This window comes from Neomonachus schauinslandi, chromosome 8 (assembly GCF_002201575.2).
Source record: "Neomonachus schauinslandi chromosome 8, ASM220157v2, whole genome shotgun sequence".
Classification (NCBI taxonomy): Eukaryota; Metazoa; Chordata; class Mammalia; order Carnivora; family Phocidae; genus Neomonachus; species Neomonachus schauinslandi.
In genome coordinates, this window is record NC_058410.1 from 26,626,446 (window position 1) to 26,638,266 (window position 11,821).

At 49.4% G+C, this 11,821-nt stretch overlaps 1 protein-coding gene across 1 annotated transcript in view; it reads right to left on the bottom strand.

Annotated features, from left to right (window-relative positions):
- ARFGEF3 (ARFGEF family member 3) overlaps positions 1–11,821 on the bottom strand; it is a 166,266-nt gene that overhangs the window by 37,722 nt on the left and 116,723 nt on the right. The window contains exons 14-21 of the mRNA XM_021693398.1: positions 11,491–11,656; positions 9,667–9,774; positions 9,104–9,319; positions 8,856–8,966; positions 7,190–7,340; positions 5,525–5,845; positions 3,001–3,134; positions 804–949 (exon numbers count right to left, since the gene is read on the bottom strand). Of these exons, the coding sequence (XP_021549073.1) occupies positions 804–949; positions 3,001–3,134; positions 5,525–5,845; positions 7,190–7,340; positions 8,856–8,966; positions 9,104–9,319; positions 9,667–9,774; positions 11,491–11,656 (1,353 nt within the window). The remainder of the gene's footprint in view (positions 1–803; positions 950–3,000; positions 3,135–5,524; positions 5,846–7,189; positions 7,341–8,855; positions 8,967–9,103; positions 9,320–9,666; positions 9,775–11,490; positions 11,657–11,821) is intronic.

Here is an 11,821-nt window from a genome sequence, read left to right on the forward strand (position 1 = left end):
CCCAGCTCAGATCTCTGACCCACAGAGTCAGGAGCTAAATAAATGGTTGTTGTTTGGTGTTGCCAGATTTTGGGGGTGGTTGATTATAGCGTGACAGATAACTGACACACACTGTTTTTCCATGACCAAGTTTGTTATTTTCTACCCCTTTTCTTTACTAGAATGTTCTCAGTTTAGTGAACTAGTTCCACAAGTCTTTATTTGATGAAGTAGCTCTACCAGATTAATGCTAGAGAAGTAGTAAGAATCATTATCACTGAAAAACAAGGCAACAATTTTCCCATCAATCGAGAAGTAGCCAGTCATCATGCACTGAAGTGCTGAGTTCATAGGATATAATTTATCACATATACCACTTTGTATGAGAGTGAAAGGGGTCCTGCATTAATTTTGTTGGAAACACTAGGGCGTATGGTTCGCCTAATTATAGGGTACTTCCCAGAGTACATTGAGCTTTCAGAAAAGAAGGACTGGCAGGAACAAAAGGCATTGTTATCATCACGTATAAAAGTGAAGCTCCAGCCTCCGGCTGAAAGTAAGGCATAAACAGAAAGCAGGCTGCAGGAGGTACCTAGCCAAGTCATGCAATTGTAAAGAAAGAGGGTCAGGGTGACACCAGGGTGGGACTGCCCTTTTGGGGTGATTCTCTAGATGCCACGATGTACCATCAGTGACCTATGATGTTTGTGCCCAGGTGATGGAAACCTTAGCCTTGCTCTTCGCCCACACACCGCCCGGAAAGCCCCGTGCTGGCTCTGCTGCAGGAGCTCCCTGAGCTTCGCTTCCTGCTTTCAGGGGCTCACCTCCACCAGGTGTGGGGCCACAAGGCTCCAGCAGCGCATCACATGGAGCAGTGGCCGTGACTTGCTCCGCACGATCCTCAGCATGGCATCCCCGAGGCGGAATAGGTGGAGGGCGCTTTTTCGGTCTTGGGTGGATTTCACCTCTCCTGTAAGAAGGCAAGACCACAAAAGCCATAAAGCCCAAACACAGGAACAGTTTGACCTGTTCAAGCAGAGATAGAGAGGATGAAAATCAAAGGGGATGAAAAATACTCAGGGTTGTAGGATTAGTCAGTGCGGGCCAACTGAGGGAAGAGAGGACTCTGGATTCAAGAGAGACTAGGCGGTTCATCAACACCTCTCCTATCGACCACCATATCCCCAGGGTCTGCCATGACAAGTGTGAGCACTGCTCGTGGATAAGGGGGGGACGGCATGGTAGTTAAGTAGGAGGGGTGGGGAGTCAGACTGCCTGGGTTCAACTCCTGGCTGCACTGTTCAGTAGCTGGTTATGCTGGACCAGAGATTTCTCTCTCTAAGCTACGTTTCTTGTCGTCAAAGTAGGGATAACGGCCCTTACCTCTTAAAGTTACTTTAAGGATGAAATATGGAGATACAAAGTGGCCTATCACAGGGCTTGGCACATACTAAACGCCCCCCACTGTTAGCCATTAATGTTACTGTTGTCACTCGCCATCCACTTTGCCAATCCTTAATGGCACTTCTGAAGAGCTTGCCAAGCAGGTCAGGCCCCTTTCTGCTCAATAACATGCTTTTTGAAACTGCTCTGTCTTGCTTCAGTGTAATCCTTGCCTCCTCAGATCTTTTGCTCCTTCTTTGCCCTGTCCCCTTGGTCTTCTCCCTTTTCATCACTTTCTCCTTGCTCATGTCCTGTTTCTCCTATATTGTCTACAAAATGCTGGACATTATCATGCTCTTCCAGTCAGAATGCTCCTTTCTAATTAGTCTTGCCATATCAAATAAAGTTCAAAATGACAGTAATAATAATCACTGACATTTACTGGATGTTTATTCTGCATCAAATGCCGTGTTGGTGTGTCTGTAATCACTTTATTTTTTAAATTAAACCTTAAACAAATGTGATTACTGCCATTTCACAGATTAGAAAATTAAATGCCAGAAAGGTAAACTGACTCACCTAAGACAGTGTAGCTGGTAAATGGTGGAGGCAGCATTTTAACTGCTATCTGACTCATTCCAAAAGCAAATGCCTCCTCCGCCTCCTCCTAGGTCTGCTGCCTCTTCCTGACCCTGCTCCTCGCTTTTTTGTAAGCTGAGAGCTTGCTGATTTCTCCAACCCTAAACACTTTGAAGGTGGCCCCTAGGTCCAGGGATGCTCTGGAAGTCTGATGGGTCTGGGAGGTTGGCTTTATATAGCTAGGGTTTTAAAGTCTATTAAAAACCCGCGGGGAAAGGACGGTGCTTCTCAAATCAGAATCTGCAGTAAGGATCCAAAGGCCAAATATATACACTTAGAACTTCAGGTCCCTGAAGATGGGACCACAAGAGGCTGTACGATCCAACCTGCCAGCACCGTGCGTCCCCAGCACATAGCTCCGTGGCTCTGCCCAGACCCATTGGGACAGAGGCTCACTGTTTTGGCACGACAACCTTGGCTGCGGATGGACCGCTGTGAGCAGCCTGCCACCCATCTGGGACCCTTGGGCAGCTCCTTACGATGCGGCTACCTTCAAGGCCCTCATCAGTGGAGATGGTGACATTGACCTATCATTAGGGATATGCCTCGATAGCAGTTTTTCTAAGAGTAGCAGGAGGCTTCTCCCCATTCCACTCTTCTCTCCCACCAGCCCTGGGTGGAATCAGGAGCTGCTTCTGCAAGCCACTGAACTGAAAGAAGCAAGAGACATGGCTCGTGACACGGAGATGGGGTCCCATCCTCACGGGAAGCTACCTGCACCCTGAGCAGCCACATGATTTTCTCTGTCTCAAGCCCGGAGCTTGGCAGAACCAGCCGGCACAGCTCTGGTGGGGACAGGGGCAGCAGTGGCCGCAGCGTTTCCGCTCACACAGTCCCCGGCACGCCTGAAAACTGGTGACAAATCTGCGCTAGACCTTAGCCAGGGTGACCGTGTGGGATGGGGATGTGGATTCAAGTCTTCAGGTAGGCCGCTGCTTTCAGAGATCTGGGCCACCTCCTGCTGATCTGGCGGTGCGGTCTCTTCAGGGAAAGAATTACCTGGCATTGCCAGGGAGTAATCCACTGTATCCGTGACAGAATGGAAGAGCTGGGACTGCGACGCTTTCTTCAGCTGGTAAAGGAACCCTCCTAAAGCCATCAGGTTCAACTTGTCCGTAGCATCTTCAAAGAGCCTGCATGAAACAAATAGATTGGTTACTTGGGAACAATTCCGTGAAGGCTTTGTGGTAGAATGATGATGGTAATTTCGTTAACTGTGAGTAATATAAATGTGTAAACACTGTAAAGAAATGCATGGGTTTATTCTTCTCTATTATTACTGTGTATAAGTCTGCTCTATACTTCTCTATTATACTTCTCTATTATTATACTTCTCTATTATTACTGTGTATAAGTCTGCTCTAACTAGGAGATTTTAATCTAAAGGGCACAGATCATTAAAAAAAAAATCCTTGGTTTCCCCATGGCTTAGCTCAGCCATGCTCGGCACTCATGAAATGTTTGGCAAGAAGTTGAAAACTGGCAAAGCATCACCCCCTGAAACTGAGTCACTGGGAATGAAATCCTTAGAATTAGCTTTAGTTTCATAAGCTCTATGACAGAAAAACCCACTAAGTGAATCAAGGCTTTTGCTGGGCTATGATTGATGAGTCTAATGCTGGGCTTGGTCTTGAGAAGGATACAAAACCAAAGTACACCCAAACCTGTAAGCCCCCCTGGGGGTGGGGCTAGCTTTATTACTGCCTCTGACTCATACACCCAGCGCCCTGGACATGGTGGGAGCTCAAGTATCTGCTAAAAGAACAAATACTCCCTAACATAATGGACCTCACAGGTTCCTTTTGTTTCCTAACTCCACTGGGCACAGACATTTCTAGCAGAAGCAGCTGGGAAGGAAGAGGGGAGCACAGGCAGCAGGGCTTAGAGAAGGATCCGAGGCTCACTGGAATTCAGAAGGTTGGCATCCGACGTGGGTTTCTATGGCCAGTCTTCCGCCACTCTTGGGTCATCTGTTGCCTGCTCTCCAAACCTGAGCTCACACCAGAAGGGCAAGCAGCCCCATGGGCTGTCACATGCTGGGCAAGGAGAGGGTCTCCAACAGAAATTGAATACAGAGTCCCTTTTGACGAGGTTATATGAGACGTACAGATTTTAAGATGGGAATTAGTGAATTAAGCATTCACAAATGATTGAAACAAAGACTTTTTTCTTGTTCCAATTTTTTTAAAGATTTTATTTATTTATTTGAGAGAGAGAGAATGAGAGAGAGCACATGAGAGGGGGGAGGGTCAGAGGGAGAAGCAGACTCCCTGCCGAGCAGGGAGCCCGATGCGGGACTCGATCCAGGGACTCCAGGATCATGACCTGAGCCGAAGGCAGTCGCTTAACCAACTGAGCCACCCAGGCGCCCCTTCTTGTTCCAATTTTAATATCACTTAGTGTCTGGGTCCTTTTAACTATTTCTTCTCTCTCGTTCCTAGTAAAAGAACAGTGATGAACATTATGCCCCACCTGATGCCTGTATACTACTTTCCAGATGCCAAACACTCTCCCAGCCACCTTGCTGGATACACCGGGAAAAGAGATTACTGTACTAACTTAGTAGATGGAGAAACTGAGTCTCAGCATAACTATTTATACAGACATGACCTTGCAGTTGGTTAGTGTCAAAGCCAGGAAAGAACTCAGGTATTCTGAGCCCCCGTGAGTGGCGTTCCACTTTCCCACGCCCTGGCTGTCGGCTCCCTGTATAAACTTCACTGAACCGGGGCTGAGGGCACAATGACCCAGCATGGACAGCGCAGTGAGGTGAGACTACATGTGACTGGTGACCAACAGCAGTTTCAACATCAGAAAGTGTCACCACTTGGGGTTGGGGTTAACCTTAACAATGGTTAGAGAATATATCACACTCTTGGGTGTGGGAATACAGATAGTAACTATCCTAAAAATAATGGATTTTTGGTGGCACCTGGGTAGCTCGGATGGTTAAGCGTCTGCCTTCGGTTCAGGTCATGATCCCAGGGTCCTGGGATCGAGTCCCTCATTGGGGGGGGGGGTCCCTGCTCAGCGGGGAGCCTGCTTCTCCCTCTCCCTCTGCCTGCCACTCCCCCTGTTTGTGCTTTCTCTGTCAAATAAATAAAATCTTAAAAAAAAAAAAATAATGGATTTTTATCACTTATCAAGCTCTGTCCTAAGTGCTTCAAGTGTAGTAATTAATTTAACCTCATGGCCACCCTGTGAGAGGCTGACTTTATGGCCTTACCTGACGTGAGGCAATCAGGGCCCAGGGAGGTGAACCTGCCTCCCTGGGCTCACAGGCTAAGTGCAGAGCGCCGGCCCCAGGGAGCCTGCCTCCAGAGCCTCGGGTCTTAGCCAACAGACAGCAGTTCATTCTAAGTGTGGGGCATGACGGGAGACAGAGGTATGTTTGAAAAAAATAAAAGAGGCTTAAATGACTGGCCAACCCATCTAGTGGTCCTGGGAGTGATCTGAGACGAGAGACACTGGTGCTCTGCGAGAGCAGTACCTCCGAGGTGTGGGGATCATGGTGCGCGCCTACCTGTCGGCCTGGGTGGACAGCGTGAGCACGGCCTTGGCAGCGCTGCTCCCGGTCATGAGGCTGCCCCCGCGGAAGTCCGAGGCCCGGCCTCTGCTGCCTTCCCTGACCAGCTCTTGGATGGAGAGCGGCTGGATGACGGGGGCCGCGCTCAGGGACCTCTCTGGCTCTAGGCTCTGCTCTGGCGCCAAGTCCTCACACTCTGGGTCCCCAAGGAGTCCGGAGGCCCCTGACGCCTTCTGGGGCTGGCTGATGGTCAGAGGGGGCTGAGAGGCACCGTCGCTGAAATGGGTGTGCTCCAGCGTGCCCACGTATTCACAGACCCTAGACACAGGCACAGAGAAGCAGCTGTTAGGCCTCGTAGCTCAGCAGGCCGGCTCTGTAAATCCCACAGTAAGGGAAAGATACCCCAGCCTGCTTTGCAGAACCCCCTGCCCCCCCCCCCCAGTTTCCCTTCTTGTCAGGGCCACCTTTCCCTCTCCCCCTTCACTATCCATATTATTATTATTATTTTTTGATTTGGACTAGATGACCTGGAAGTGGGGTAAGGATTCCTCAGATTGTCTTCCCCTGTGCTGGGAGAAAGGTGGGTAACAAAAGCTCTGTTCACCCAGTTCCATCCTGTCCAGCTTATTGGCTTATTTAGACTTTGGCTGCCTGCGGGAGTTTTCCCAAGGGGCCCTCTCCCCCTCTCTCTAACCATTTCTTCTCTCTCATTCCTAGTAAAAGAACAGCGATGAACATTATGCCCTGATGAGGACTCAGGAAGTGCTTCTTTATGATCCCAGCCTGAGTGTGCCTGTGGCTGGCAGGCCCTCTGGCCACAGTGGGCCCTGTCACAAGGGCTCTGCCCAGCTGTGTGCTGACTGGCCTCGACAGCTCCTACAACTAGTGCTGGGGGTGGGGGTGCCCTAACCACAGCAAACACAGAGAAGTATCACAAGGTAGGGTATAACTGCCAACTTCCAAACTGTTTGTGCCCAACAGACCCTGGGACTAAGATGGTTCATAAGAGGCCCAGTGTCCCCGAAGAAGTCCAGCTGGTCCAGTAAAGACCGTCCCAGATAACCTGTTCTCGTGTTCTATAAGCAGGCAATTTTTTGATTCCCTATAAAATGCTCTGTGCAATTTAAGTCATTTTCTTTTTCCTGTTTTGCCTGTGAGAACAATGAGGACCAGCAGCACACCAGCCTCCACATTAAAACCCACTTTGCTCCAGGCTGATTCATACTGGCTCTCTCGCCTATTTCTCCCAAGATAGGTTTTTCAATCTTTGAATGATCTGCATGTCTCTTTCTTTGAAACCCAACAGACACTTAGAGCTGTATTTGCTTCGAGGGCATCAAACTGAACCCAGATCTGGCTGGTGCTCTGGGTGAGATCCAGGTGCCTGAGCCCTGCCCCTGACGCCCCACTCTGCTCTTCCAGAACTGAGCTTGGTGCAAGGCATTGGGCGGGTGCTGAGGAGGTGGTGAGGAAACAGCCTGGCCCCTGCCCCATGCCTGCACCGTGGGCGCTGCTTCTCTGTCCCAGGTCTGCCCAAAGCCAATGCCCGGAAGACATGCTTTTTGTCTCAGTCGTGTGAGGACTGGGGAGCTATCCCTGCTTCTGTCCTACAGGTGCTGTGAACTCGGTAACTGATCGGGGTTGGGGGCTCTTGTCACGCACCTGAACACGTGCGGCCAGCAGTCTGGGTTGTGGCTTCCCATCTCCAGGCCTACGCTGAGGATGGCATCCATGCACAAGACGTGGGCAGTGTGCAGCCAGACCCCCTGCAGCTTCCCGATCTGCTCCAGTTTCTGCTCCACTTTCAGTTTCACTGTGCCAGAAAGACATTCATTAACGTAATGGTCCAAGAAGGAGCCAGAAAGGGAGCCAGAAAGGATGAAAAGGAGAGAATGGGCTGCCGTGCAAGAGCAAAAAGGAAACAGCAGATGTCACTCGATGTCACTGGCAGCAAGCTCCTCAATAGCAGGTCCCTGGGGTTCAGTGTGTAAGCTACCCAGCCCTCGGGCCCCATGGACACTGGTGAGCCCAGCTCGGCAGCTTTACAAGTTGGGTGGATCCTCGGCTGGTGGGTGCAGTTCTTCCAGACCCACCTGTGGGTTCTAAGTCAGTGACAGCAGTGAGCATGGGCTTCGTGTGCCAACCCCAGCTAAAGCTGTTTGTGCCCGAGCCCTTCCCGCACCTGTGTGCTCACACTGATAAGATGGAATTCCTGGCAATCTGTGAGTTCTCTGAGGTTTATTTAATGTCATATGTTCATGATGATGATCATCTAAAACATATGTATGTATTCCCTGAGCACATGATGACTGCTTTATAACTGAAAATCATCAGATCGTTTCACTCCCCGAGTTTACGTTTAGATTTGTGATCTTCAAATAATACTTTTTAAATTATAGATGACTAATGAGAAAGGACGCAGAGGGTGACTTAATATGTCAATTATGCAAAATGCCAAGGGAAGGCCAAATGACAACATCCTCCATGAATAAAGGTGTCAAGTCATCGGAAGATGGGTCTGGTGGGATAAGTGAATGATGGTCCAGAACCTAGAAACACAGCATGCTCACTTCAGAGGAAGCCAAACCATATTCCTGTTGTAAGAGGCAAACTGAGTTTTAGCAAAGCATCATTTGTCTCATGGATGTGATACTGATTTTATTTTTTACTTGAACACCAATTCTGGTTTTATAATTTCTTAAGAACTTTAAATCTAGGGATTTTTATGTAATTTATGGTTGTGTATATTAAGTATATATACTAGATAATCATCCCCTTCGTTGGCTAACTGATTTTCACAAGTTAAAAACCACCTCTTTCCAGAGTTCACAAAGCTCAGGTTTTTCTCTTACAAGAACAAAGTTTTTCTGAAGCTTCTCTCAGGGATTTCCTCCATTTGATTTCCGTCTTCAGAAAACTGGCTATTCTGGCCTTTTCCCACTATCACCTGAGGGGTCTTCAGATGTGTACTCTGTGAAGTGCCAAAGCAAGTGGCCGGATGAAGACAGAGTATGAATAGCTCAGCCAGGTGGGCCTCTGGGGTCCCGCAGGACTCCTGTTAGCAGCCGAGAGCACTTTCCTTTAGTCACCGGGGGCCAGGATGTCTCTCGTCTCCAGAGGGATGTACAGGAGGCGCTCTGCAGGGCCAGCCGTGTAAAAGAGAGCCACGCCTGGGATCCAGACTGTGATCCAGCCTGGGACTGTGCGATCAGCAGTAAACCTATGTTGTGCCTCACACAGGGACCGGGGATGGGTGTCTGCTCACGTGTGCGGGTGTGTGCAGACGGCACATAGGGCGCCAGGTGGATTCTGGCCCTTCGGCTGTTACCTTGTGCTATGGCATCACTGGGCTCTTGGACTTCCTTCTCCTCTTTTTCTTCCTGGACACAGGAGGCCGCCGCCATCTGGGCAAGGGCTGAGGCGCAGTTAGCCGCAACTCCTTTAGAGACAACAAACAATCACCCCTCACTGACTCTATTCTCTAACCATTTACCAAGCAGGGCCCTTCCAGAAGACTTGTTTCCCACTAGGGACTCCCCTCAGGCCACGGGTCAAGGGACGTCACTCCCCCGGTACCTAGAGCACAGCTCAGCCTCGCCGCTTTCCGCAGCCCATCGAGGCTCATGCAGATGGCGTCACGTTCCTTTTGGTTCTGCTCTTTGATGCCTTCAGCTCCCAGAATGAAGGCCAACCCTTTGGAGCTTCCCGCCATTCGGCCAGTCAGCGGGGTTGATAAAGTATCGATCAGGTTCTTCCAGCAGCCTACCAGAATATAGCGAGCAAATGCCACACCTAGAACATGAAGGGGCATGCATCACTTTCCGGAGGCAGAAACAACCTGGCAGAGAATGGCATGCGATCTTCTGACCATCCAAGTAGCAACACTGAGTTGTAAGCAATTCTACTACCAGAAATGTAATTTAATGGATGTTGGATTGCATTTTACTTTGTGTGTATAAATAATGAATGTTGCATCATCAGCTGGATGTTGCGAAGTGACTTCCATCAGGCACTCTTTTTCTGACAGGACAAGATGGTAATTCATTTACGTCAGCACAGAAAGCTGTCACTTAATGACTTAATTGCTGGTAACATATGTGATGTATGTATATTCATAAACTCAAGACCCAAGTCATCACCTGCCACTGTGGAGTCATCAATTCTCCTGCCCTGGGTGAAAGGAGACTCGGTAGAAGCTGAGGCCATCAGCTGGCCCCCAATCGCACTGCTCTCTAAGCCATCAATGTCTGTCAAGGAAAAAGACAAGGTTTTCCCTGATTAGAACACTCCAGTCAAAAACAAATGGCCACCACGATACTCATATTTTCCCGAACAAACAGCCACTGGACCTATTACGTAGCAAGAACATAACAATCTTTTATCAGAATGCTAAATTTTTGTTTTATTCTTTTTTTTAAAGGATTTTTTATTTGACAGAGAGAGAGAGAGAGTACAAGCAGGGGGAGCAGCAGGCAGAGGGAGAGGGAGAAGCAGGCTCCCCATCCAGCAGGGAGCCTGATGCGGGGCTCGATCCCAGGACCCTGGGATCATGACCTGAGCCGAAGGCAGATGCTTAACTGTCTGAGCCACCCAGGCGCCCCTTGTTTTATTCGTATAGTCCAGTTTTCTTTCATTGCTAGAACATTCTTCTGTTAGATTTCAAATGGATGTGAAAGTTGTCATGATTAATCAAATAAAAATTGGTCACCTGTCCAGTGATCCTGATCCCTACAGTTAGGGACCTTGGCCTTGTTTCTCCCAGTTGCATCCTAGTTCGAGAACCAAGACTACAAATGCCAGCCAATGACCAATGCTGTGAACAGACCTCACTATGTGTCTTGACTCCCTGCCTGATTCCTAAAGAGCACCTCAGCCCAAGTCCCTCATTGTTGGGTTCTACCTGCCAGTAGTCTACTCTGCCACCTTTGTAAGAGCTCCCCAGTACTGGCCGTAGGTAACATAACACAGCCTTTGGACAACAGATTCTGCCTCTTCCCTGGACTGTCCTGGCCTGCCCTGGCCTGGTTGTGCTCCTGCCCACGTGCCCTGCTTGGTGCAGAGCCGTGCTGAGCTGGATGTGGACACATGGAAGGACAGCGAGGGCAGGGGAGGTATCTGGCCTAGGGCTATTCCATACATATCCTGTCAGCTGGGGCCATGAGACCATAACTTGGATTAGAAACCAGTCTGGGAACTCAGATCAAACACAAGATGAGCCTGGATCTAATACATGAAGCCTACTGATGGCCAAGGTCTTGAGCACTCCCTGGTCTACCTGACACTGTAGGTAAGCCATGAGAAGCCATGAATGACTGCTTTCTCTCTCTCTCTCTCTCTCTCTCATACACACACCAAAAACAAGAACAAGAACAAAAAAACCCTGCTTCATGACCGTACCCCATAGAGCTCTCTATGCTCTCATGTAAAATTTCTAATAAACAGGATTTTAAAAACTCTGGACACTGAAGACAAAGATGCTGGGCAATCTCTTGGCATTATTTCAAATTCTTGTATAGCCGGGAAGGGAAGAGAGGACCTCTGATGAGGATAGGAGATGGGAAGGAAGCCAAGTTTAAAATCAAGCATTTTACATTTCTGGCAAATTCAGGAGCACTAAATTATATAGGGTTATCTATTAGCATGTGAGAGTTTCCAGGAATAATTCTGGGCTCTATGCCCAGAAAGTACTTCATATTCCTAGGAGAGGCCCGTAGTTTTACCCTGACAGACACAGGTGCTAAGTAGTCCTTATCTAATGGGGCACAGTGAGCCCTCCAGGGTCCCACGTGAAAAACAGAACATTCCTATGAGGTGGATTCATGACACTTCCCTGGAACCGTTACCAATTGCCAGGGAGGCTCTGCGGGTGCTGTCTCAAGGCTGGCTTCTCTGAAAGGGGCTCTGGAGTGTCCCCCCCGCCACGCCACCCTGAGTGCCACGGGGCTGTGTGATGAGCCACTGACCGGTCAGCATGGTGATGAGGGGCAGGCTGTTATCCTCCGGGCTGCCCCAGTAGCCAGCTTCTCCGAGCATGTTTCTGTCGAGCACCTGATGGTAGAGCTCCTCAATCCAGGCCTGGGAGAACACCATCAGCACCCCACTGGTCTGGACCTGCTTCATGAACTCTTTCTATGGAGAGGATCACATGAGAAGGTGACCAGATAGGATCCCCTGCAAATGAACACGTTCCTCTGCTGCCCCTTCCCTTCCTGGATCCCTTACCTGAGTCAAGGCTTCCAGGAAAAATAAAACCTTATTGATCAGGGGCGTGGCGGCGGGGGGGGGGGGGGGGGG